This window comes from Pagrus major, chromosome 2 (genome assembly GCF_040436345.1).
Source record: "Pagrus major chromosome 2, Pma_NU_1.0".
NCBI lineage: Eukaryota > Metazoa > Chordata > Actinopteri > Spariformes > Sparidae > Pagrus > Pagrus major.
Window position 1 is genome coordinate 28,107,091 of NC_133216.1, and position 25,652 is coordinate 28,132,742.

The following is a 25,652-nucleotide window of genomic DNA, read 5'->3' on the forward strand; positions in this document are numbered from 1 at the left end:
CACCTGTCAGACTGAATTTACAAGATGGCTTGTTATCTGCACAGCTCACTTTCACATGAGAGGCTACTGGCTGCAACCATTTCCCTTTGAATTGACAGTAAAGGGTCAACAGATACAGTCGAAGTCGCATTTGTCACCTGATGAAAACATTCACTACAAACAAACAAAAGAAATTCAAAGTGCTCAGTCAAAAGTTCGAATGGCTTTATTTGATGTCTGAAGGCAAAAACCTTTTGTACTTGTATGAAAGGATAAACAGTGTTTTAAAATGAAGGACCTGAGCTTCGGTTATTGTATTACATGGACGTTGGAACAGTTGTGTTTCATATTACATCACTTATCTTAAACCAAGACCAGAAAACATCAGATGGTACCATTCAGTGAATTTATTCCGTGCTAGTATGATTCAGATCTTATTGAAGGCAGCCACATCAACAGACTGAACATATTCCTCGAAGGCGGTGATGGTTTCCTCCAGCAGATCCGTGCCCACTTTATCATCCTCCACCACGCAGCTTATCTGGAGCTTCTTGATGCCGTAGCCCACCGGTACCAGCTTGGACTGCCCCCACAGCAGCCCGTCCATGCTGACACTGCGGACGCACTCCTCCAGCTTGCCCATGTCCGTCTCGTCATCCCAGGGTTTGACATCAAGTAGGATAGAGGACTTGGCGACAAGAGCAGGCTTCTTGGACTTCTTGGCGGCGTACTCGGCGAGGCGCTGCTCCTTGATTCTTGCCGCCTCCGCGCTCTCGGCCTCGTCGTCTGAGCCAAATAGGTCGATGTCTTCATCGTCGCTGGTGTTGTTTGTCAAGGTGGGTGAAGTAGCTGGGAGGACAAACTGACTCTTGGCTGATGGAAGGCTGGCTCTTTCCCTCTGGAAGGTCTTGATGTGGTTATACCAGCGCCTGAGGTGGCAGAGGGTTGGTGTGTGAGCAGAAGGGATGGCGTCGAACATTGCAGTATCAGCCTGGGACGCCACGAAGCCCTCCATGTAGCTTTTGTCCGCCAGAAAATCATTGAGCGCTTTAAGGCCTGCTGGCGTGCTCATGTCACCAAACACAGTTTTTGTGGAAGTTGGGCGGGAGGACGGGGATTCGTCTTGCGTGGGGCACTTGTGCTTGATGACTTCCTGCATGGGGACGTCGTGTGTGAGGGTGGTTTCAGCAGTGTAGCCACTGGAAGAACCAAGGCAACAAAGCAACAGGTAATGAGTCACTGAGTTTAATTGCCATGCACCAACCCCAAGGCACAAGTAACCTAAATTAAGAACAGGCATGCATGTGCAAGCCCACACACAGATGCACACCATTCACGTCACAAACACAATGGAGTCTTGTTAATTTTTAATTCTTCTGACTTGAGTAAAAACAGCCTTGTTACCGATATATAAAACACAATGGCTCCACATAATGCTGCAGTTTGGTCCTTTAGTTTTCTCATGCACAAGCTAAAGAGATCATCTACCGCACATGCAACCACAAAAACCAAACACTCGTCATCTTTTTAACAAATTTAAAGCCTCTTATATTTTCTTTGTGAATCTCATTGCTTTCTGTTTTGACCTGAGAATATAAACTATGCATTATTGAGCAAGGGTTTAAGTTTAGGAAGGTGAAATCACAGGAAGGGCTCGAGGTCCATCTCCAGGGCTGAGCAGGGCATGGTCAGCTCGAAGCGGTTGATGACGTCTGGGTGGAGGACCCCGAGACGCCCTACGCTCTTCCCACAGACAAAGATCTCTGCACAGCGACCGGGGAAGAAGGTGGAATCTGAGACAAAAATAGTAAACAGAGAGGAATATGAATGAATATGAAATGAATCATTGCTTTAAGTGAGAAGACAGTTTACGTGGATTTTAGAGACAGATCATTTAGTGGATAACACCTACACCTGGAGCTGACTTCTTCTTTTCTTACAAAAGCCCAGACTGTCAGGGCACAGACCACAAATCACATCCTCTTGCAGTTTGCTTTGTAAATCAACAGTTATCACCTCCATTTGAATGCAATCTGTTTGTACCCTGGCAAACTATTTATGACCAGCATGTTACTATGTAACATGCCATCTGTTTGTTCTGGGTTCTTGGATCATGATTCTGCCACTATATCGTTGCAACATGCTCACTCGAGATGTATTTGCACTTTATTGCAGACGCATTTATTTTTCTCTAAGTATTGATGATGTCCTCTGTGTCAAGCCTTCAGCTTAACTATGCACATCATATTACAGAGATTATGAGTCAATCACAGTGTGGGCGGTACCGTGCTGCCTTTCTTGTTACTAGATTTTCTCTTGTTAATTATTTCCTCACCTACACCCAACAATTGGTTCTTCATTAATTTATTCCAAACAAACTCAGATCATATAAGGTATCACTTCCTGTGCACCACATCATTTTTCCAAGGAAAGCTTGATCAGAAGTTAAAAACAAAACAAAATCAAAAGCTTTGGAGAGGGAATAAGATTATTAAATATCCACCACTGACAAAGCATTTATATGAAAATGTCATAAGTCATTACTCTAAAGCAACTGCCTCCACAGGCTATTTGACCATAATTAAGTTATCTGTCTGGGTCACTTTCAGATAAATTTCTCCCTCTGATTAAAATCTGATGCTCCAGTCTGTGTGTCAGTGTAAAGGTCACTTCAGTCCAGCAGGAATAAAAATCCTCCATCGACAGTCAGATGAAAGAACACACATGTCAGTGTGAGAGGCGTTCGCTCACTTTGTTCAAAAACACTGACATGCAAACGGACAGAAAGACAGACTTGTCAGAGATTTAACAAGATACAGGGGTTGCCATGACAACAGCCCCCCACACACACACAGACATGGCATTCTCCCATAGTGCACCGCTTCTTCCCACGCTGCCTTGCTAATAGGTTCCAGAGCCCACTGCTTAGATGTTCACTCATCACTATGTATGAAGGCTCGGAAAACACATGGACTGTACTTTCAAACGCACGTGTGTGTGTTTGCGTATATGTGTGTGTGTCTGAGTGTGTGTGAGATGGCAGCTAAGGCAGGGACATTTTAACTGAAATAAGTACCATTCATTTCACTTGCCTGTTCTGTGTCAGTTAGGTGTATTAAATTGAAATGTGCTTGCGTCGGTTCACACGTCATCCACTTGTACCATGAACGGGATGCCATGGCAACTATATAAATAGCTCCGGTACATCTTAAATAACCAATCAGTCAATGAAAATCCTACACTTGAGCCGGGCCACTTTCCGCCCACTCTCCTCCAACTTTCAGCAAAGCTTTCAGTGGAAAGGAGATTTAGAGGGTTGCATCAGATAACTGAAATATAACTGGCTGGTGTTGCCATCACTGGGCCAAAGGATTTATACTATTTTAGACAACTGGACACAGAATTCACACTGCTCCTAACTGAAGCAACAAATGCCTCATACTGCACTAAGGAGCTGCTGACATGCATAAAATGATTACTAGTCATCAGGGATGCCTAAGGATTATTAGTACGGGCTTCAATGTCGTGGGTCTTATTTATGGTTGTCTGAGTTTTCATGCTGAAAAGAGTAAATGAATATGTTTAATTCCAGGTCTTGTTTTCATTGTTTTGCACATCATCTCTATTGTGTTCACCAAAGTAACAGTCGAGATACAGGAATGCAATGACATCCCTAAAACAAAGTTTGACGTGGAAAAAACACAAGCAGTCATACCGCTCAGTTAAAGGATGTTATTGTTGACAAATTCTATGAAAGAAAATTCAAGTATGATGGCCTAAACTACTAAAATTAGACTTAAGTTGTAAATAAAGAGAATTATCCTATAACGCAGCTGTAATCACTCAGTAGAGACAATGTATCAGGTGACAGTGTGACAACAATGTGAAAAGGCCCCTCTAGTCGAACCTCCAAAGAATTAGCACCTGGATCTGCATCTTTACAGAGTTTTATAGTGAATTTTAGCTCATTGTTTATCTGTCCTACTGAAACTTTACTGTTTAGGTTCATTGTCACTGCTCCCATAGCGTCATTTTTCCTGCCGCAGCAGCAGCTGTTTTCTATAAAAACCCACAACACACTACCTGCTCAGCACTGAGCACCACACTGACACAGTTATGGGCTAGCTGGTGAATATATGCATTTTGCATCACTGTGTTTATATTTTATATTTATAAATATCTGATTGTTCCCTTACAAGTTGGTAGAGACCAAAAACAGAGCTAAAAGAAAGTGAATATTATGCTACTGGATATTCATGGTACTTTTAAACCTGGGTCCTATTTTTACAAGTTTTGGCAGCATCGACTCACCTGTTAAGACTGCAACGTTTGTAATTCTAAGTGTCTGACAACATTACAGAAACAATTCCCACATAGGAAAGCCTTTTTGTTAAATACTAAGATCCTTTCTGTAAGCATAAATACAGGTTTTGTTCAAGGAGAAGTCTCGCTCTGAAAACGGGTGAAATGAGTTGTTACAGTTGTTTCCTCATCTAGATTGTCAACATCAGTTACACATTCAGCCGTGACTTTGGGAAAATATTCTTGCTGGCAGTTCATGTAGGTAAACTCCAAACTCCTCTCTCCAACTCTGACTCACACAAGACTTCTCCTTGTGCAAGACTTGGGTTTTTCTGGTTCCAAAAACGATCATTCTAACAAAAAGGTCTATCTCCGTAGAAATTGTTTACGTAACGTTGTCAGTCAGGAATAACAACCTCAGACTGTCAGTGGTAATGTCAGCACCTTTAGTGGACGTAACTTTGACAGTCAGAGTTGCTACAAAGGATTATGCTGCTACCATTGTGTTGCGGCAGCCAGCTGAGGTGATCTATTGCAGCAATTCCAAAACTTTTGGCAAGTATGAATCATTTACACACCTTTAAAGGTTGTTGACAACTTGTTTTCTGTTGCAGGTTTAAATAAACATTATAAGCATCAGTACAAACCTTAAAAAATCATATAGGCTGAACACTTAGCGTCAATAACTGAACAAAAAGGAGTCCCATGAACATGATGTCCTTCCTAACAAAGGATGTACAAGCCAAGACTGTGCATTGGACACAGTTGTTAAGTGAAACACAGGCATCTGTCTCTTAAGTGGTTCCTTCCTCCACTTGGATCCCCTGACTCGTTATTTCATCCCTGCTTCCCCGCTGAGTGGAGGAAACTCAGCTGACATGTATTCCCTGAGCCACTCACTCTGTGTGTGCCAGGAGTGATGGCGAGTTATCTGTAGTGCTGTTTCAGCCCGCTGACGGATGCATCCTGACGTTGTGTGTCTGAGTCAGGTGAGCTCTTAGACTGGGGTCATGACCTTGTAATGGGGTTAAGGACACACTGGCATATGTGACGGGAGGGATTAGGCTAATGGTGCATAAAGTGTTGAAAAATAGCAGAGAGGATAGACTGAGTGGGAGTGTGTGTGTCCAGTGTGTTGTGCATTAGTGCGTACAGTGAGAGCATGTCCATTTCAGCTCCCTTTTAAGTGTGTGTGTGCCTGTCAGATGGACAGTCTAAGCACCCGTGGGTGGGTGTGTATGTGCCAGTCTGTCTCGCTGCTCAGCACTGCAGTGGGTGACGTGACTCCCGTGCACTCTCCCACACTGCAGACTTTACACGCTCTCATAGCCTTTCCTGCTTACGCCTCCAGCCGTCACTCTGTCGCTCTTCTGTCCCTCTCCTGTCACCCCCCCTCCACCCACCCCCTGCCTCTATAGTCTCATCTCATGCCTTGTTCCGCTCCCATGTCTGCCTTCCTCTCTCCTCACTGCTCTCATTCACTGATACTTGAGCCCATTGATTTGCAGTCTGAATGGGCCAACGGAGCCAGAGTGGATATCCTGCAGTGTGACCTTGGAGCGTGCAAGCCAGAAGGAGGCTGGAGTGTGAGAGAGGAAGTATGGAAAGAGGATCCAAAACTCAAATGATGTATGAGAGTCTCTCTGGGAGAACGGGGGCCAAAATGGATACAGATTGGCCTGTACAGTGCTACAGAGCCTTTAGTCGAACCTTTCTGATCACTCATCTCACAGGAACAGATCAGATGCCTTATCGAGATGAAACACTACTGAGTCATACCTTTATCTGCAGTTTAAACAACTTCATTGCATGTGTTATTGTTCCAGTCACCTGTCACTACTGGTTAATGTAAGTGCTGTGAAAATGAAACTCTCTCCAGCTCTCCGTTTACATGATTGTTGTTTTCCATTAAAGTGCAAAACAGCGTTTCAGATTGAAGCTTATCAAAGTGTTACAGTCTTGGAGTGCTGATGCAACATGACTTGACCCACTCATCTCATTATGATGACTTAAAGGAGAAAACCTTTGAAAACTTGCACTGTTACTCAGATGCATTTCATCATTAGAGACACGGGGAAGTTATCTGAAACGAGTTCTTGGCCCACAACCCGCAAACCACGAGTGCTGGTACGACATCTTTGATTTGTATTAAGCAGAATGATGACAGAACACTGAACGTCAATGCTAATTGGTTTCCCCCATTGACTGAACACAGTTATCCTGATTTATCTGTGCAAGGTGACGTTGTTAGTAATTTTAGAGGTAGAACAGAGGAAGTACATGGAATACAGTCAAATGTGGTTCAGGGAGGAACAAGAGCAAGTTTCTCAGAAAGGGGCCGTAGATTTAAGTCAGAGTCCATGACCTAAAATTTACATCTGGTCATTCATAGCTTGTTATTGTCTGTTTTCTTACAGGGGTTTCTAGTTCAAATGGGTTAAAACCTATCAAATAAAATCATTGTATACAACAAGTTGTCAAACACATTTTACCATAACCCTGTAAAGTTTTCTATTTGTGTACTTCCCTGATCATCTCCCGTCTACAATGAAACCTCTTAAAACTCTACAACTCTAAAGGGATGTTGCACAACTGTCATAGACACTTGGAATTATGAAGGCTGCGGTGATGATGACATTGCTTTTAATGAGAAAAACACATTTGTACCTCCACCAAAGAGGTTATGCTTTCACACGTGTCCATTTGTTGGTTGGCTGGTGCGTCAGCAGGATTACACAAACTACAGAAGAGATTCCAGCGAAACTTGAATAAAAGATTGGTCTCAGCTCACAAGAGACCCCATTAACTTTTGATGTGGATCTGGATAAAGGGATGAATCTTACAGTAGGAATTTCTCTCACTTTCTTTAACATTGCGTCATTTTCATTCATTCCTCTCCTTTATTAAACCGTATGAGTTGTGATTTTTAAAAATGCACAACATCAAATCACACTAACAGAATGACTTTGCTGAATACAGGAGGTCAGTTAGTTGGAGGTTCAGAAATAATGCTTAGATGACATTTTGCGTGACTGTTGGTGATGTTGGCATCAGTCATTTTGACTCAAGGCCACATCTGTTTAGTGTTATTTTGTGTCCATTACTGAGAAACAGAGACAGTAACAGACAACATCAGATGAGACTGGAGAAGTGGGGGAGGATGAGTGGACACACTACACATTTTGATTTTAGTTATTCTAGTCTTCAGACAAACGGGCAGCTACAACTGTGTGGATTTGGGCTCTTTATAATGCTGCATAAAAGTCCGAAGTTTTGAAATGAATGACAGGTGAACCAGTGGTTTAGTGAATACAATATCCGGACACATTTTGGGTTGATTCACTTCTACATTGCACAACTCTATATTAACATTACCAGAATGCTGAAACTCAGAATCTAAATTTGCTCGTCTCGAGTCAAAAAATGTGTAATAAACAGCATTAGAATGAAGTGCTGTAGTGCTGCAGAGATACCACGACCTACAAATCTTGTTCTCAGCTGACATGCTCACCAACAGCGATGTATCTGCAATAAGTTAATAATAGTTAAATAATGAATCTGATTGGTCTGTCTAGCTCCAGTTACACAGAGTGATTAAGCAGTTTACAGCTGCATTTATGACCTTGTTTAAGCTTTGAAGCTCATCAGAACTATCTCATCAAAAGAATAATAAGTTCAATTAACAGATGTTAACAGATTAACAGATGTTTTATCTTGTAAACCAAGTTTTTTGTCTATGCCCTCCATTGATCTAATCTAACTAACCCCCCATGTTGCCAGCTAATTTTGTGTTAAATTTAAATTGTGCATGTCACTGCCATGGAAACCATGCCCTGTCAATAAAACAGGGTACATGACACCCTGGTAAAAAAACAAAAACAATGCAGTCGCTGCTACTTATAGACTGGATTTATACAATCTCAACAATTCCTGCCTTTTAACCTCATGTGAACCAGATTCATTTGCTCACCCGCTTGCCAAGTAAATAACCATGTTCCATCATCAATCTAGGGGTTAAATTGTACCACAGGTATTTCCTTCTCCCAGTATATATCCAATCTTAAGCGAAGCTAGCTCTTAAGAACATTCCTAGAGCCCTGAATGTTGGTTTACACAGCCATCCCTCTCAGGGTTTCTTACCGTCTGCAGCCTGGATGTGGTAGCCGGTCCCACGGGCGGACTTCACCTCCAGCAATTGCATGGTTCGGTCCAACAGGCCATGGATCACCTCGAAGCCAGGACTCTTGTTGTAGTAAACGGCACAGAAACGTCTGCTGTTCCTCGCCCCGACATCTGGTTGGTGGGATGAGAGGGAGGGAGTGATAAGGACATTATGGACGGCACTATACCAACAACTTACTAATATATCAATATTGTGTTTTTATCAAAAAGACATCTGCCCGTGAGGGTCCACGTCTGATATAATGAAGATGAAACTGTTACAGTGTATTTTTCTTATATTCACGGTTGTCTTTGATAAGCTCTACCAAACTTGATTAAATTAAGTGTGTAAGTGTATAATTGTAATCATTATAAGAGATAAGTTAACATCCTGGTAACTCCAAACGATGTTTCAGAAAATTCTTCAACCCAAAACAGAAATATTCAGTTACCTGATTATTTTGCAATCCCACTGTCAAATTACATCTTGACCAGCCACAGAACAGTACGGTACATTGTGTGTGTGATATGTAAGACTACATGATTACTTCCTCCACGTCACACATGCAGACGCCTACCTTTGGTCTCATCCTTCAGCACCACGTCAGATATCTCAAACAGTTTGAGGGGAAGGGGCATCTTCCTGTTGGCAGCTATGGTTTTCAGCAGGCCAGGCAGTAAGGTAGTGCGCGCCACCTGGTGGCGACAAAGAGTTGTGACGCCTGATGCATAGCTACAGCATTTCAGAGAGGAGAAGAGTGCCCTCTTCTGGTGAAATAACACTACAACTTTTACTTTTCAAAACATTTCTGCATGAATATCTTTTTTTACTAAAATTACTTTCCTCACTTTCCCCATTTTTAAATAACCTCTCATTTTATGACAATAATTTTGACTGAGAAAAATGAACCTAACAGCAGATGTATAAATTCCTTAATTTAATGTCAACATTTTCACGTTTGTTCACAGAAAAGTAATATTGCGACATTCACATTATTTTCCCATTATATCCAGTGCATATTAATCTGCAAACATTAAAGCATTGTTGAGTTTTACTTAAAGAATTGGTCATAATCTTCTTTACCTGGAATTCAGCTGTCTTGGGGTTGGCGATATGAGCCGCTCTGGTGTCTGCAATTTTCTTTCCAAGCTTGTCTGCTATATCTTCTTGAGAACACTACAGGGAGAGAGAAGGGACACATTTAAAGCGAGACCATGTTACATTTATAATATTTGTACTATCGATTATACAGCAATTTTTGCCCAAACGTTACTACTATTAGCTAACATTAGGCACCATAAGCTACTGGCCATACCAGACCAACTACGGCTGTAGCAGCAAACCCCTGCATGCTTTGAGTTGAGTAATGGTGCGTTTGACTACTTATGAATTCAGCTTTTCGTTTGTGAGAGCAACTCTGGTAATTTTTTCCTCAAAAGATGCACAGGCTCACTTCAAGGAAAAGCATTTGCATCAATGTTTCTGTCTTTCTCTTACCAGGGCAAAGTTAAGAGCTTCTGTGAATCCAGCAGCTGCCAGGTCTTGTCTCAACAGCTCTGTCAGTTTATTCAGTGGGAACTGAGAACATACAGAGCAAATATATAAGACCATACACAATATTTTATGACATACAGTGATATTCAGTTGCTCACAAATCAAACATGCAGAGCAAATCCCAGGCACCTGGTTGGCTACGGTGTAGGTGCGCGGTGTGGTGCGAGGGATGTTGTTGAATCCGTAGGCCATGGCCGCGTCCTCCATGATGTCACAAGCATGAATGACGTCTGAGCGTGTGGGCGGGATCTCCACCTCAATCTCATCACCGACACCGGTAACCTGGGAGAGCAGGCACATCCTGGTCAGCAGCTGGGCGATTTTCTCTGTTGACTCACTGTCAGGAGAAGACAAAATAAACAATATCATCATTCTCATCATGCATTTTTCTGTTATCACAGTACAGTGCCGCTCTAACACACAATATATTAATATTTTGTTGTAATTTTTTGTTAAAGTCGCAGGGTTACTGTACAAGAGTGTCGGATAGTACAGGTGCGCCTATTCAAACTGGTAAGTCCTTGTGTTTACTCAGACATGTTCAAGGGAAAAAAGTGACGAAAGTGTTAACTGTCACTATCATACAGAGAAGGTCCAAATGACTTACTTGATGCCAACTTTTCGGTTGATGAACTCGCTCGACAACTTCTCCTTCCTGTAAGCCAGCTCCTAAAGCACAAACCAGGCGATAAGAGCAGAGAATTAGGAGACAGTACAAGAGGTTTACTGCGTTTAAACACATTTTAAAAAGGACAGTACAAGATTGTAATAAATTGTGGTGAATACAGTACTGGGTATTTGCAGGTCTTGCCGTCTGGGTGCACCACGTCAGCCTCCTCTACCCTGAAAGAGCAAGAAACAGAAGAAAATATCAACCTCACTGTAATATTCTTACACTCCAGTCATATGTTGCACTTCAGTATCTTGAACATAGCACATATAACAAAGACTCCATAAGAAAAATGAGTATTAGAAGTCTTAGAAGAATAGTTTAGTATTTGACAAGTGATTGTTGTTATCTAGATTTGGTTAAAGCTGGGCATAAGTTATGCTGTTTGAAGATGAAAAAAGCAAACAAAAAACATGAAACACACTTGGAAATATAGACACTTTACTGTACGTTCACGGTAGGGCCACACCCATATCAGCGTTGTCAAAGCATGGTCGCGTTCAGCGAGATAAAGCCCACAGAAAGTTTATAAGTAAATAAGTACATTAAATCTTTGAATCTGGAAAATGAAGGAAAAAGGCTTTAAAATTAGGTCCAGCTGATGCATTGACAGCTGATGGAAAACAGCTTCTGTGACATCACAGAATAGCCTAAAGGGCCCAAAAGCATAGAGTTCTCAAACCACAGAGGGCAGTGAAGCACCGCCTCAAAATGTTGAGCTGGATTCAAATTTACTGTCCTTCTCTGTGGAGATAAAAATCTAGCATTTGAGACGGATATGTGACTTACGTGAAAGGCTGTGCACAATACTCGCTGAACATGGTCACCATCATGTCCAACACGATCTTTGCCTGTAGAGAACAAGGTCGAGTTTAGATCCACTTTCCTTAATAACGCTGACTGAACAACATATAATAAGATTTCTGTGTTCTCCTGTCAGTTGTACCTTGGTCAGGTCTGTGGCCGTGCACTCAACGAAGACGTTCTTTGTCTTTAGGGTGATTTTTGAATGGTCCCCTGAAAAAAATTTTACAAAAAAAAATAGATGTTTACCAATATAAGACAGAGGGCACTTTAAGTTAATTTCCATGTAACAATTTAAATTTGCTAGCTGGTAAGTCAGATAATACTGATAAAGTATCTATTGTGTGCAGCATAAGCAGAGAACTAAGCCAGAAATGACGGCATACACATGAAGACAGAGACAGTACCCACCATTGATGATGGGAGGCATGGACAGGACAATACCATTGCTGTCATAGATGACGGGGTATACAGGCTTATCTTCAATAATGTGAAGGTAATGCCTCAAGTGGCTGTCTGTCTATATGCGTCAAAAGAAAAACACCAGGTTAGCAGTGCTCAAACAGACAAATGACTCATCTAACCAACGTCCAGCCAATTAACTGCTCACCTTGTAGAGGCTCATGAGCTGGGTGGCTGTGTACTCTTTGGTCTGGTTGAGGGGTTTGAAGCAGATGTCTCCAGGAGGTTTGGCTGTGTATGTGAAAGGACCAGAGATGGTGTCCAGATCATGGGTCCCGATGGCCACCAGACTCCTCTTCCTGCACACAGTTAACGGTAGGGAGGAAATAGCCAGAAGTTGTTAATTTAAGCCTGATATTGATAAGGGTTAATCAAATGTTTATGAGAAAACTATTTACAGAGAAGTCTCAGAATTTAGCTTCAAATCAATGTTTTTGATCACAAGAGTAATAGAACTATTTAAGGAACAGGTTTTTTACAAAGTTGAATGAATAAATCAACACTTTGTGTTTGTTTCAGCTCTATAGATTAATTATTGATCATCCTTCTAACATTTAATAATTATCGTTGAGATATCACTGCGACAATGGTTTACAGGTAAACGTGCGGGTGCAGCTCAGTAGATTAGCATAGCCTTGTGTAACAGTCTCGTGTAATAACAGATGATCTGCTACTGTTGAGTTGCTGATGAAACGGTTAATCTGTACTGAGCTTCTTATTTTCTGTTCTTGTAGGTCTAATGAATGTTGGAGCAAGCATAAGTGTTGATACACAAATGGATGTTTAAGGACATTCCTACATCCACTCATGGATAGATGTGGGAGTGGAAATGAAGCTTGTATGCACAAGTTTATAAATCTGATGAAAATAATGCATGTTCATATTTCTGTCTTTGTGTGTACACAGTTTCAGTTGTGGATCTACAGAGTTTTATGCATCTGTTCCCTGCTCCATAACACCTGTGCAGATGCAGTCGCGGCAACGCCTCAGAAAACGCCACTTGGCTGGGATTTTTCATTGAATTACTTTGTCAGTATAACAACTCGAGTGACCAAAAAAATCAACAGGCACATCCTGTTTGGAGTTTTATGTGAACTGTTCCAAGGACGCTTTAAATAAAGTGCTGGAAACAAATTCAAGCTTTTCAGGTTGTACAAGGCCGGTTCACGGAACAAAGACTATAAACAGTTTAAGTCAAAGCGTTTCACAAGTGACAGTAACCACATTTCCTGCGGGTTACTTCTTGAGTGACGTCACTCCGCTGAAGGAGACCGAAGGTATTCCAGGTATGAAGATGTATAAGTGTAACAGCTGGTCTGACCTGCAGATGTTTTGGTGGAGTTTCTCCTGCAGCTCGATGAAGCTGTCATATCGCTCCTGTGTGAAGGTGATGTTCCTCAACACTGCTGCCACAGCATAGGGTCGCACTGCTGCCGTCTGCACAGGACAAACACATTAGCAACAAACGAAGTGGTTACCATGACAATATTCCAATTTATCTGATTCATAAACTAAACCAATGACAGCTTCAGATTACAGACTATTTGTTTGCAATAAATTATGAATGTTACCACGAACCTCCTTAGTAATAATCAGCCTCTGAGGCTCCCCGTTGGCTGGGCTGACACGTCTGTAACGAGGTGCCTCCAACCTGCAACACAAGTACAATCTCTGTAGCAACAGTGAAGCCAGTCTGCATGCATTACACCCATAATGGACAAGCACCTTGTATTTAAGCACAGCCAAGAACAAAGCCTTCATCCACAAGAATGTTTTAATGCCATCAAACCATACGTTTTTTTTTCCTTAACATGTTCACCCTCCTTACTTTGGAGAAGGGCGCCAAATTATACTGTTATGTTTCTCTGAAACCTTGGCATGTATTTAGTAATCACCCTTCACTTAGATCGTAGCAATCACAGCAGCATACCAGTTCATAGAAGATACCACTCACTTGTTCTTGAAGACCTTCAGTCCACGGACGAGCCCTTCCAGACACAGCAAGTCATAGCGGTTAGCTGGTACATCAATCTTGTACAGGATGATGTCAGACGCTCCTGATGCCTTGGTGTCACCCTGCTCTTTGCTGATTATCTCCTTCTCTGAGGTCTGCAAAGGGGTGAGAGTACAGTTCTGTTAGCGATACATGTCATAGTTCAGTGGATGTTTCTGACACGTGGACTAGCAGACCTTTCTCACAGTTGATATTTTGATTTGTCAGTTGTTATGATTGACATTATCATATACAGTTTTTTTTTTTCTGCTTTAAAAAGTCAAAATGTACACCATCAGAAATGGTCTGTTGTGATTAGGAAATGGGACACATTATAGGACAAACTGTAGTTTGAGTATGATGTCGTTTACTCACAATTTCATCCAGCTCCAGCCCAAATTCGAAGCACAGCTCGTCAAACTCCTCATCAGCTAAAACAAGAAGCAAACAGCCATTATTGAAAACAGCTTTATTTCAGCTTTAAGTCAGTCACTACTGGCTACTATGTTCCCATCGCTGCTACTGGACAGCAGACTGCTCAGATTTAAATGACAGACGCAGGGGGAAATGATGCAATCACGTTGACATCCAACACAGAGATGTCAGTGCACTGACAAAGACTACTTTCTTATTTAAATAAATTCCTGAGGGAATAAGCTAATAACACATTCTGTATTTGGTACGAATTTCTATTAAAAAGTTTTATTTTTGTCATTCAAGATTGTTTTAGCAAACCCAGATAAAGTCAGCCGCTCGTGAGCAGCTGCTGTGTTGCTAACAATCAGGCTAATGAGTTCAAGCAGTACTCTGACTTTCTCTGTCTTTCAGAGCTAAAATGACATTTAATAACCCCGCAGACAATTTGTCCGTCACTTGAATATGTAATAAATATGACTTACTGTATGTTCTGCCCAAAGCTTTGAAGAGAAGATCCCTTTTTACTCCGACAGTCGGCATGTTGGCTGCTAATCCTCCTCAGCACAGTGGAAAAGGACCCTCCAGCCGGCTGTAGCTGTCTAGAGCGGTGCCTGAGCGAAAACCAACTCCGTTACAAACATTGCATCCACAAATCATTTGTGGCTACAGCGTAATTAATTTAATCTGAAATAAGGTCTCTTGTTTTAGCCAAAGATAAGAGAGAAGAGATAATAACCATGTCTTATTTCATATGGTTTAATAAGAAAATATAGTGCATGTATGGGTTCTAAGGAGAAAAGACATAACATTAAAGCTTAATATGTCAAGAATGTGATTATGTGTCGGCCTACAAAAATAGTGTGGTGTTCCTTTTCAAATTGACATAAATAAAGATAATGTTATTCCTCAGTGTCTCGTTATCATGGATATCCTCTCCTCTTATGGATGTGGCATAAAAACAGACACTTTAGATTTTTAAAAACACACAAAAGCCATTTCGAAGGTCACTAAACTAATAAACTTTACAAGCCAAACAGACATTTCCTCTCGTTTTGACTTTTTATTTGAAAAAATATTTTGCACTGTTTGATTGTTACAAAAGTCATTGTAGAGAGAGACGTGTTTCACTTTGGGGGGTTTCTGAAGTTGTTGCTAGTTCAGGCTTCTCCTAACTTGGTCAGCTTGGTCAGCTGTAAAGAAAAATAAAAGACACTTTAGGACGAGTTTTGCTCGACTTATTACATATAGATGAATGATTAGTTCCAGACTTATTAAATTAATCTTTCTGCAGTCAGGTTCAATCATTTTATTTGGCAGGTATACTTTGATGATAAAATTGAGCAAGTGAGGTTACGTAGTTGATCGACTAACAGATGTCGATATTGATATTTACCTTTTGCATGAGGGAGACTCTCTCCCTCCTCTCCTCATGTTAAAGTCATGTTAAAAAGTAATGATTGGAAATGATAAATTATGTATATACAGTAATTAGTTGCAAATGCTTTGCTTGCAATAAGTCCATCAAGCCTGCGACCCACTGACATCACCAAACCTTTGCATTCTTCTTTTGTGATGCTTTTCCAGGCTTTCACCTCAGCCTCTTTCAGTTGATGTTTGTTTCGGGGGTTACTCCCTTCAGTCTCCTCATTAGCAGGTAAAATGCTCAATAGGGTTTAAGTCTGGAGATTGGCTGGCCAGACTAAAATCTTCCACTTCTTTACTCTGATGAACTCCTTGGTTGTTTTGGCAGTGTGTTCTGGGTCACTGTCTTGCTGCATGATGAAGGATCTCCTGATCAGTTTGGTTGCATCTCTTCTTAAATTGACAGACAAAATGTTTCTGTAGACTTCTCAGTTAATTTTGCTGCTGCCATCATGTGTTACATCATCAATGAAGATCAATGAGCCAGTCCCAGAAGAAGCCCAAGCCATGACATAACCTCCACCGTGTTTCACAGATGAGCTTGTGTGTTTGGGATCATGAGCAGATCCTTTCTTTCTCCACACATTAGTCTTTCCATCACTTCGGTAAAGGTTAATCTTTGTCTCATCAGTCCATAAAACTTTGTCCCAACAACTTTTGAGCCTCGTCTCTTTACTTTTTGGCAAATTCCAATCTGGCCTTCCTATTCTTTTTGTTAATGAGTGGTTTGCATCTTCTGGTGTGGCCTCTGTACTTCTGTGAACGGTGGATTGTGATACCTTCACTCCTGCCTTCTGGAGGTTGTTGGTGATCTCACTGACAGTTGTTTTAGGGTTTTTCTTTACAGCTCTCACAATGTTTCTGTCATCAACTGCTGAGGTTTTCCTTTGTCTACTGGTTTGACGTCGTGTTGCTGAGTGCACCAGTGGTTTCTTTCTTCTACAGGACATTCCAAATGGTTGTACTGGCTACGGCCAATGTTTGTGCTTTAACTCTGATTGATTTTCCATCTTCTCTCAACTTCAAAATTGCTTGCTTTTCTCATTTACATTTACATTTAGGGCATTTAGCAGACGCTTTTGTCCAAAGCGACTTACAATAAGTACATTTGTCACAAGAAAGAAACCACAATATATCAGAGTCATGCTCTGCGGGGTCGAGGTGAAGTCTGAACAAGTGAGTCTTGAATCTTTTGCGGAAGATGGCGAGTGACTCTGCTGTCCTGACATTGGTTGGGAGTTCGTTCCACCACTGAGGCGCCAGAACAGAGAAGAGTCGTGACTTCGCTGTGTGACCTTTGTTTGCTCTCAGCCATGGCGGTACCAGCCAGCCAGCGGATGTAGTGGAGCGAAGTTCTGCCTTAGACAGCTCTCTGATCTTCACGTTGGTTGCACCTTTTTAACTATAAATGCAGTCTGCAAGGGCAAAACCCAAAGCTGAAACTGAGAGTAGACATTCAGCGCTATTCATTGTTTGAATAATCAATGTAATGTGGGCAACAAAAAACACCTGTCAGTCACATGTTCCAATTATTTTGCTCATTTGAGAAATGGATGGGTTCAAACAAAAGGTGCTACGTTTTTTAACAGATCTAGAGGTAAAGACCTGGAAATTGAAGCCGACATACTGATCTCTTGTCTCATATTCATCTTTTGATGTCAAACCCAAATGTTTTCAGGGTACAGCGGAAATAAAAGAACTGGCCTCGCTGTTCCAATAGTTTTGGAGGGGACTGTATGTTAGAAAACCAGCTGGCCTCTGTGTGCCTCTGGTTAGACTAAATACTTAATGGTTCCCTGTTTTGTTCTGTTTTTTTTTTTTTTATTCATTACAGTCTACTCTAGATCAAATTACAGAATAAAAACATTTCATTCTAAACCAGACTGGAACCTCAGCCTGAAGGCACGCTGGTATCCCACCCAGTCAGACTATTTTGTAATATCTGAGCAAAAAAGCAAAATTATAATATATTTAATTAGTACTATCATTATAATGTATCTGCTTCTCCTCTCCTGCTGAACATTTATTGTGTGTGTTTATTCTTGCACATTATAAAGCTACTATAGCACCATCACATGGGCTCAAGAGAGAATTACATACAGGGGAGTGGGCTGTGGTGAGGTTTATCATACACATCATTTATTATTTTACCATATCTAATGGCTATAGACCTATAATATTGACGTTCATTTAAGGCTTTCAGCTCTGAATGACCTAATTGTTGGCACCCCCACCCAGCACGCCCCAACACAATCCGCTGATTTCTGCCAATGAAAGAGATCATGACGACAATCAGGTGAAGGATGAGGAAAGAGTTAAGAAGAGGTTTTGGCCATGATTTCTGGCTGCATTAGGAAATTCACAGAAATTAAACTGTAGGATGAGCCACAACTATTATTGTTTTGTTTCTATTGTGGGGATATGTTTCTAGTTATATACACAAAGCAAACTGGATGAAAAAAAAAATCATAATATGCATTGTTCGGCTATTATGGATTCGTTTGGCTTTTCATTGCTGCAACAGGAAACATTGCCACTTGACAATAATGTGCCAGAGGCCATAGCACACGAATCTCTGTGTTGTCATGGAACATGATTATAGTACACAAAACCAACATGTTGTTTGTCCCACTTTCTGGATGTCACCAGGTTTCCATTTGGTCTCCTGATGCCCACTTAACTTCCTCACATGGCTGTTGGAGAGTTTTCACAGAGTTATGATCTGAACTTTGTGGGGGTCTCCAAAATAACCAACCCCAAACTGACCTTAGGCCGAAGAGAGAGACATAGAGAGAGAGAGAGAGAGAGAGAGAGAGCCCTAAAAAGAGATTATGAATTAGCAGAATATCTCTCTACTGTCAGAGATAGAAAGCAGAGACAGATCCTCACCAAGTACAGGCTCAGTGACCACAAACTGACAATCCAAACAGGAAGACACAAAAAATCATGGCAACCAAAAGAAAACAGAACATGTGGTCACTGCTCGACAGGTGAGGTTGAGACAGAGATGCACTTTCTCCTACAATGTAAAGCATTCAACGAAATGAGGAACATTTATTTTAAGTTCAATTCTGTAATCTCAGAGTTCAAAGAGCTGAACGACCTCTCAAAATTAAAAATACTCCTGGGAGAAGGAGACAGGGCATATCTGCTGCCCAATATGTGTCAACATGCCACAACCTGAGGGACAGTGAGTGACCGACACACACACACACACACACACACACACACACACACACACACACACGCAGGCACATGCACACACACACACTGTATATACTGTATATATAATTAATGTAAATCAATCTTGGTGTTGTGTTTGTGTTGTTATTTGTTGTGTTCTGTCTGAGTGTTTGGACAGATGCTTTGGCAACATTGTTGTTAAACTTTCATGCCAATAAAGCCCCTTTGAATTAAATTGAATTGAATTGAATTGAATTGAATTGAATTGAATTGAGAGACAGACAGAGAGAGAGAGAGAGAGAGAGAGAGAGAGAGCCTGACATTAAATGCGTCTTGAGTGACCTCTTGTGGTCAGATCTCACTTCCCCGCTCTATATGCAAATACACACCTACATCACTGGATCAAATGGATAAAACGTTTTTTACACAAATAAAGAAAACATAGGGAAGGCTTAGGGAGTATTGGTATTATTTTCAGATTGGTCACCCATCCCTACCAGACACCACAGGACACCCCCAGAGGTCTTCAGTCCATTTCTTGATGGATCAGAGCTGCTTTGACGGCACAAGAGTACCTTGCAGAATATAAGCAGGTGGTTTTAATGTTGTGGCTGATCAGTTTATTTTTTTTGCATTTGTTTGCATTATTTGCACATACACATTTCCGAAAAAATGATTTCAAACATCAATGAGCTACAGGAGGAAAGGAAACATGACGTTTCAGATGTGTCAAATGTTTAATGAAGAATAAAAAGGCATTCAGCATGTTTGGTATACCTCAGAAATACACCGTGCATTTCTGTGAGTGATACTGAATGTAAACTTTATGGGCAAGGAAACTCCACCGTGCACCTTTAATATTGAGTCTTTTAATGGAAACACAAATATTGTCACTAACTATCCCCTTAAAAACAATAATTTACAAAGTGCTCTCCAGTACTGCAAAAAAGAATTTGAAAATGAAGATTGAAAAGAAAACAGAGCACTTGCTTTACAGAAACTATGCAGCATAATGTCTTGAAAGTTTAAAATCCAAATACAGATATTATTACTATAACTATTAATGAGACGTTATATCAAACAAATTGTTTAATATCACTCCTTGACATTAATGACATAATACCGTTAAGTATACTGTCATTACTACCACATTGACCGGGAGGCCGATGACATTGGAGTTATTTGTGAAACACTTCAAAATCAAATTATTTATCTGAGAAATACTCTCAATGAACATCAGAAACACCTCAGGGATATCACATACATGACTAATACTGAGTAACAGTGGATCAGGTGCCGTCAACATAATCAACATGCATTCAAACGTTATACGTGTGCCTGAGGAGAGCAATCTCAGTGGAGTGTTCAAGGCCAGATAGAATATAGATATTATCCAGCGTGTCTAAAAGTTGCCTAGAAACCAAGTTTTCAAGGATTTAACACAAGAAACAGAGTTGGAGATGCACATAGAATTCAAAGAAAGCAAATCATTAGAAGGCAACAAGGGCTGGATGTGCTTGAACTAATGATGCAGACTGTATTAAGGGAGTTATTCAGAAGAACAAGCCTTCATGAATAGCACCAAAGACCTGCCTGAGAACGGATTCTGACACATCATGTAATAGATTATTTCTGTGTATGAGTTAAATGAAAAATCTTAGCATATTAGGAAAATATGCTAAATATTTTCCCTCATGCCTAGAGGAGATAGCCTAATGAGAAAATAGGTCTTGTGATTCAAGACAGCTAAAAAAACAGATGGCATTTAAATTATAAAGTTAAAGCAATCTGCTTGAGTCACCTGACTTTGTTCTCAGTGATTAAAAGGGATGATTGATGCATTTCAATCAAGAAATAATGAATTAACCATATTCGCCTATTGGCAATGAGATGGGGGAGTCCTGGGAATAAGCACTATTATTACAACCCAGATGAGAAAGTGCAGCACATATGCAGCAAGTCTCATTTCACCACTTCATCTTACCAGTAATAAGTCTGTTGGTGAATCTGCCATCTGCTTGTCTTTCTGTCTCCTAGATACATCACACTGCCTCTGCATGACACTGCAGAGTGAGTCATCACACTGCCAGTGGCACACTTTCATAGCTACTCTCAGGTCTATAACAATACAACAACCTATATGTACAAGTCAAATTTTTTGACAGAGAGAAGTCAGTATTCATCATGCATGATGGATATTACAGAATAAAGACATTTCAGAAATTACAGTATTTTATCTCAGACAAACTATTTCTTCTGCTTAAAACCCCAGATAACTTCATGCATCAGCATCCTCCAGGCTTGCAATCAGATGGTTGCCAGTTCAAATCCACTCATTTCGCCCCAGGAAAATCTGGATGACAAATGCTCTTCCTGTCCTCAACAACTCCCATTACAATAGATATATCAAATTACATATGAGAGGGTCCATTTTCACAAAGCCCTTTAGTGTCATGAACATTTTCTTTCAAACAATCCAGATGTTTTGACAGTTCAGTATCCCAGCGGTGCATGTGCCTGCATGTGTGTGTGTGTTTTTGACTGGGTGGAGGCTTCACAAATTACACTATCTGGGTCAGAGAAGAAGATTCTCCTAACTTTGGTCAGCTGTAAAGAAAAATAAAAGACACTTTAGGACAAGTTTTTCTCAAGTTATAACATATAGATGAATGTGACAATTCTGTGTCAAGACAAGATAGTAAGAATTGGATGAGTAGTGTCTTTTGTTTTCTTTTTTCCAGTCCTGTGCGATTGAGGGCAGGCCCATATTCTGCAAAGTCTGAAACTATACATTGTTCGAGTCATGATGAACCCTGACGCACTCCCCCAGTGGAGTAGATGTCTCAGTCATGTCACTATATGCTTAAATTAAGACCATAATTACACACAAAATTTAGATGCACAGAATGTTGTTGTAACTGTGCTGCAACCATGACTCATCTATTCAACTAAATGCCCCATGATGTGGGTTCAGTCCAGGATCCCCACTTGGATCTCACCCTTAATCCACTCTGGTAAACTTTGAGGAACCTGAGGAAAAACTCCACATGTTACACAATGTTTAATAATTTTCGCAAGAGCTGTAATCTGTGAAGCATGATTTCGACATATGACAGCTGTAACCGCAGTGCTTCCTATAAAACATCCTCTTTGTTCCCCTGATTTAGCCCTAACTGACTGTCCTTTAACTTAAAACATGATGGAGGTGACTGTGGACCCCGTGTGCCTGTGTGTGAGCACCGTGCGCGTGGCCTCCTGCTCATTTAGCCATAAGCCCTACAGTCACCTCGAGCGCTCCTTCCGTCTGGCCCGGCCCCTAGCACGCGCCACCTCGACGAGTCCAATCATGATGCAGGGAATGCCCCCCCTCCCCCCGCCCACCCTCCATCCATCCTCGTACAACAACACGACGCGCGTGTCACTTCCGCAACATGAAGGTTTGGATGAGGGAGCCGGTGGATGAATTCATGCGCAGAGCTGTCTCGAACAGGGCTCGGACACCGAGAGGTTGAAAGTCGGCTCTCCGCTGCTCCAGCCTGGATAAAGTGACCCGGGCGGAGACACTGACGGGTAAGTTTGTCGTTTCGGTGCCGTTTTGTGACACCCAGATGTGCGGGGTGATGCTGCCGTTGCGTCAACTTCCCCGGGATAGACAGAGACGCGTCAGAGTAAAGAACTTTATTCTTAATTCTGAATGAAAACACGAGGCTTTTATTTCGTGAGGTCACCAATGAACTGTGGAACGGTATATTTAGTTGCCAGCTAATTTAATGTTGTCGACTGAGGTGAAAATGTAAGAGTCGCCCGCCAAAGAGAATAAAGAGTCACCGAGACACTAAAGTCATTCATATTGTTACTTTCACCTAAGAGTTGTGGGAATAAACGGAAGTGCTGTTCAAATGACAAAATGACAGTTTTACAGTTCATTAGAGGTTATGTACGTCCGTGCTAAATGTATTTTTTTGGGCGAAATTTGATAATTACCTAATGTATGTACAGTATGTTCAACACTGTTTTGTCATAAATACGAATGAAATGTAATGTGCAACAGCCCTCTTCAAAGTATCGCAACACACGCTGAAATATTTTATTTTGAAATGATATACCGGAAGTCATCTTTCCATTGTGGTGCGCTTGGATGTTGCAGCCTGAACGCCTGACACCACTGTAAATATAAATGACAAAATATACTCTTGAGTCTTTTGTTCTCACTAATAAGCTTTGATTTCAACAAGTAAGAGGATGTGTCATGTGCGTGAGCATGCTCACTAGCTCATATACTCATTTGTTTATTTGTACATAGAAATAAGCACATTTTGATATATTTCTTTTGGTAGAAACTTTTCTACACTAACGAAATGTAGACAAGTAGGGCACAGTTTATAACAGCATGTGTTTTCAGAACTGAAAATCTTTGTCACCTCACAACAATCCTCACTCTAACTTTTTACAACCTGGGGCTGCTATTTACACAGCTGAAGTGAACTGGCCTGTGGCAACGGTTATCAAATGATGCAGGTCCATTAAAGTGCTCCTGTACCTACAGACAAAGAAGCTATTGTCTTACAGGGATGGTTCGATGTGATTAGAAAACACAGAGAGAGAGACACTCTTTCTCACTGGTGGCCACATTCGTTAGAGTGAGGAGGACACATGTCTGCATTATTCTGGTGTTAAAACCATATCTTAATCACAGAGTCTGCTGAGTGGTGAGTAAAAAGAGCAAAGGTTTTATTGTTTTTTTATGTACTTTAGTTATTTCACCCGTGATAAAGAAAATTAAGCATTAAGAGAGCTCACAGTAGAGAAAGGAATAGGTTGGTGACTAGGCGTGTTTGCCAGTAGTTTATGTCACCATGAGCACACAAAAGCAGAGAAAAGCTTCAGTCTGATCCACATAATCCAACCAATTGTGTTTTGTGCTTTCACTCTCAGTTTCACCATACTTTAAACTCCTCAGTCGTTTTGCAAGCTTTTGATTATGTCACTCTTTGAAATGAGCAAATACACCTCATGTTTGCAAATCTGTCCTGCACCTCCACACACCCACGCACAACGCACTGTACACTGTACATCTCCTCTTTCTCTCTCACACACTTGCAGTCTGACCCTTGGGACCGAGTCGTGCGTTTGTGCGTCGTCTCACCACAATGGCCATGTTGAACTTTCTGCAAGACTTCGGCCTGCCTGCTTAGCTGAGTGGGTGAAAGCACGATGACGTCGGCACACAAAAGACCCCATTCACACAATCTCTTGAGGAAGCAATGATTCCCTCATGCACACACAGACACTCACACACATGCCTGCTCACCCCACCGCTACACAGACCATGTCACAATATTACTCAATTAATCCATTGAGTGGAGGCTGCCTGCAAAGTGCTTGCTTGTTGTATAAAGCCACCCATTGAGCAAACTACTAGTCTACATATTGCGACTACCCGCTTCTTGCTCTTAAAGACAAGAGATTAGAGTCAAGCTTGCTTGCAATAGGGCAAATTAGGATCTTGACCTTTTACAGGGCGGAGTTGGGTTTGTTAATCAGGTCATTTGTGGTTCAACCTTTCAGAAAGCCTCTTATAAATGCCTGAAATGTAAAGCTCAGCCGACATTCCCTCCCAATTTCCACACGTTTCAGCCTCCTTCCCTCTATAACTACATCGCCTTATCTCTCTGCCCGTCACCTTATCGCTGTGCACACAGTAGCACTCCCCATGGTTTCGTCATATAATTGTGGCACAGAGTGGCGAGAATAGTCCCTTCCGTGGCTCTGAAGGGAGGTTTACTATGCATGAAAAAATCTTGGATTGAGGTTGATACTGCAAATGTGTAATAATTTTACTGCAGGTGCGAAGTTTGAAAGAAAGAGGTGTTTACCGGCCAGGGAGTGTCTAACAAAGGACCTTATTGAGTTGTATAATGGTAAATCTCGGTTCCAGTGTTTCCCAAATTTGACCCATATTAGAGAGCTATGCTGCTTTGATTTTTACCTGTCTGTTTAAAGCAGCTGCAAGGATCTTTCATTTTTTGTTGATTCAGGCGGCCCCTGTGGTCAAAAGCGGTATGAGCATCACTGTCTCATGTTGTAAAGTTGTTGATCTGGCTTGTGCATGCATTTGTTTTGGAAGCAGGGTGAAAGAAAGACACAAGATATGAATACTTTTTTTTATTTATAAGCCTTTTTCAGCATGCATGTACCGCACCACCCCCTCAATTCATCTTTAGCACTCGCCCTAAATATAGTTTGATTATATGACTTATCTGACCCAGATAAATCAGATTCAAACCTGGTGACAGACATCAAGAATATCTATAATAACTCTACAGAAATAGCCAATCTTCTCGCTGATGGTCTCTTTTGCTTATGTAGGCCATAAAGAGGCATCAATATTAAATTAAGACCGTTTCATAACCAGTTTAAAATCTTTGTAGTACATTTAAATCTCTCTCCAATTGCGTGAGTAAATTGCTGGATTACCCCTAATCTAAAACATAGGAAAAGCCCTCAGATTCATTCTATACTAATTACTACTCAATACTGTTGGTTAACATTCTGTTAATGAATGTAGTTCATATTGTTCAGAAAATAATATATTAATATAATAGTTGAAACATACAGTATATAGACTACATTAAAATACCTAGAAGCTCACATAAAAAGATTGAAAGTGATCAACCCAGTTTTTGTTCACTGTTAGTCAGGAA

General features: G+C 41.1%; 1 protein-coding gene across 1 annotated transcript; it reads right to left on the reverse strand.

The window, feature by feature from the left end:
• Window positions 1–190: 190 nt before the first annotated feature.
• farsb (phenylalanyl-tRNA synthetase subunit beta) lies at window positions 191–14,922 on the reverse strand. The gene is made up of 18 exons (XM_073482898.1): window positions 14,826–14,922; window positions 14,302–14,357; window positions 13,888–14,042; window positions 13,512–13,584; window positions 13,255–13,370; window positions 12,082–12,232; window positions 11,883–11,991; window positions 11,614–11,684; window positions 11,457–11,518; window positions 10,789–10,840; window positions 10,605–10,666; window positions 10,127–10,334; window positions 9,941–10,021; window positions 9,527–9,619; window positions 9,021–9,138; window positions 8,422–8,574; window positions 1,625–1,772; window positions 191–1,178 (listed from the first exon to the last, which is right to left on the reverse strand). Exons 1-18 carry the CDS (start codon window positions 14,881–14,883, stop codon window positions 407–409), a joined length of 2,538 nt encoding a protein of 845 aa, XP_073338999.1. The 5' UTR covers window positions 14,884–14,922; the 3' UTR covers window positions 191–406.
• Window positions 14,923–25,652: the final 10,730 nt, after the last annotated feature.

Bases quoted from the DNA above. Each gene is read 5' to 3' on its own strand.
- farsb (XM_073482898.1), bottom strand. From the start codon at position 14,883: ATGCCGACTGTCGGAGTAAAAAGGGATCTTCTCTTCAAAGCTTTGGGC. The intron at 8,575-9,020 runs GTAGGCGTCTGC...CCCACCAACCAG, and splicing joins GCTGAAGGATGAGACCAAAG to ATGTCGGGGCGAGGAACAGC. The intron at 1,179-1,624 runs GTGATTTCACCT...TGGTTCTTCCAG, and splicing joins ATGGACCTCGAGCCCTTCCT to TGGCTACACTGCTGAAACCA.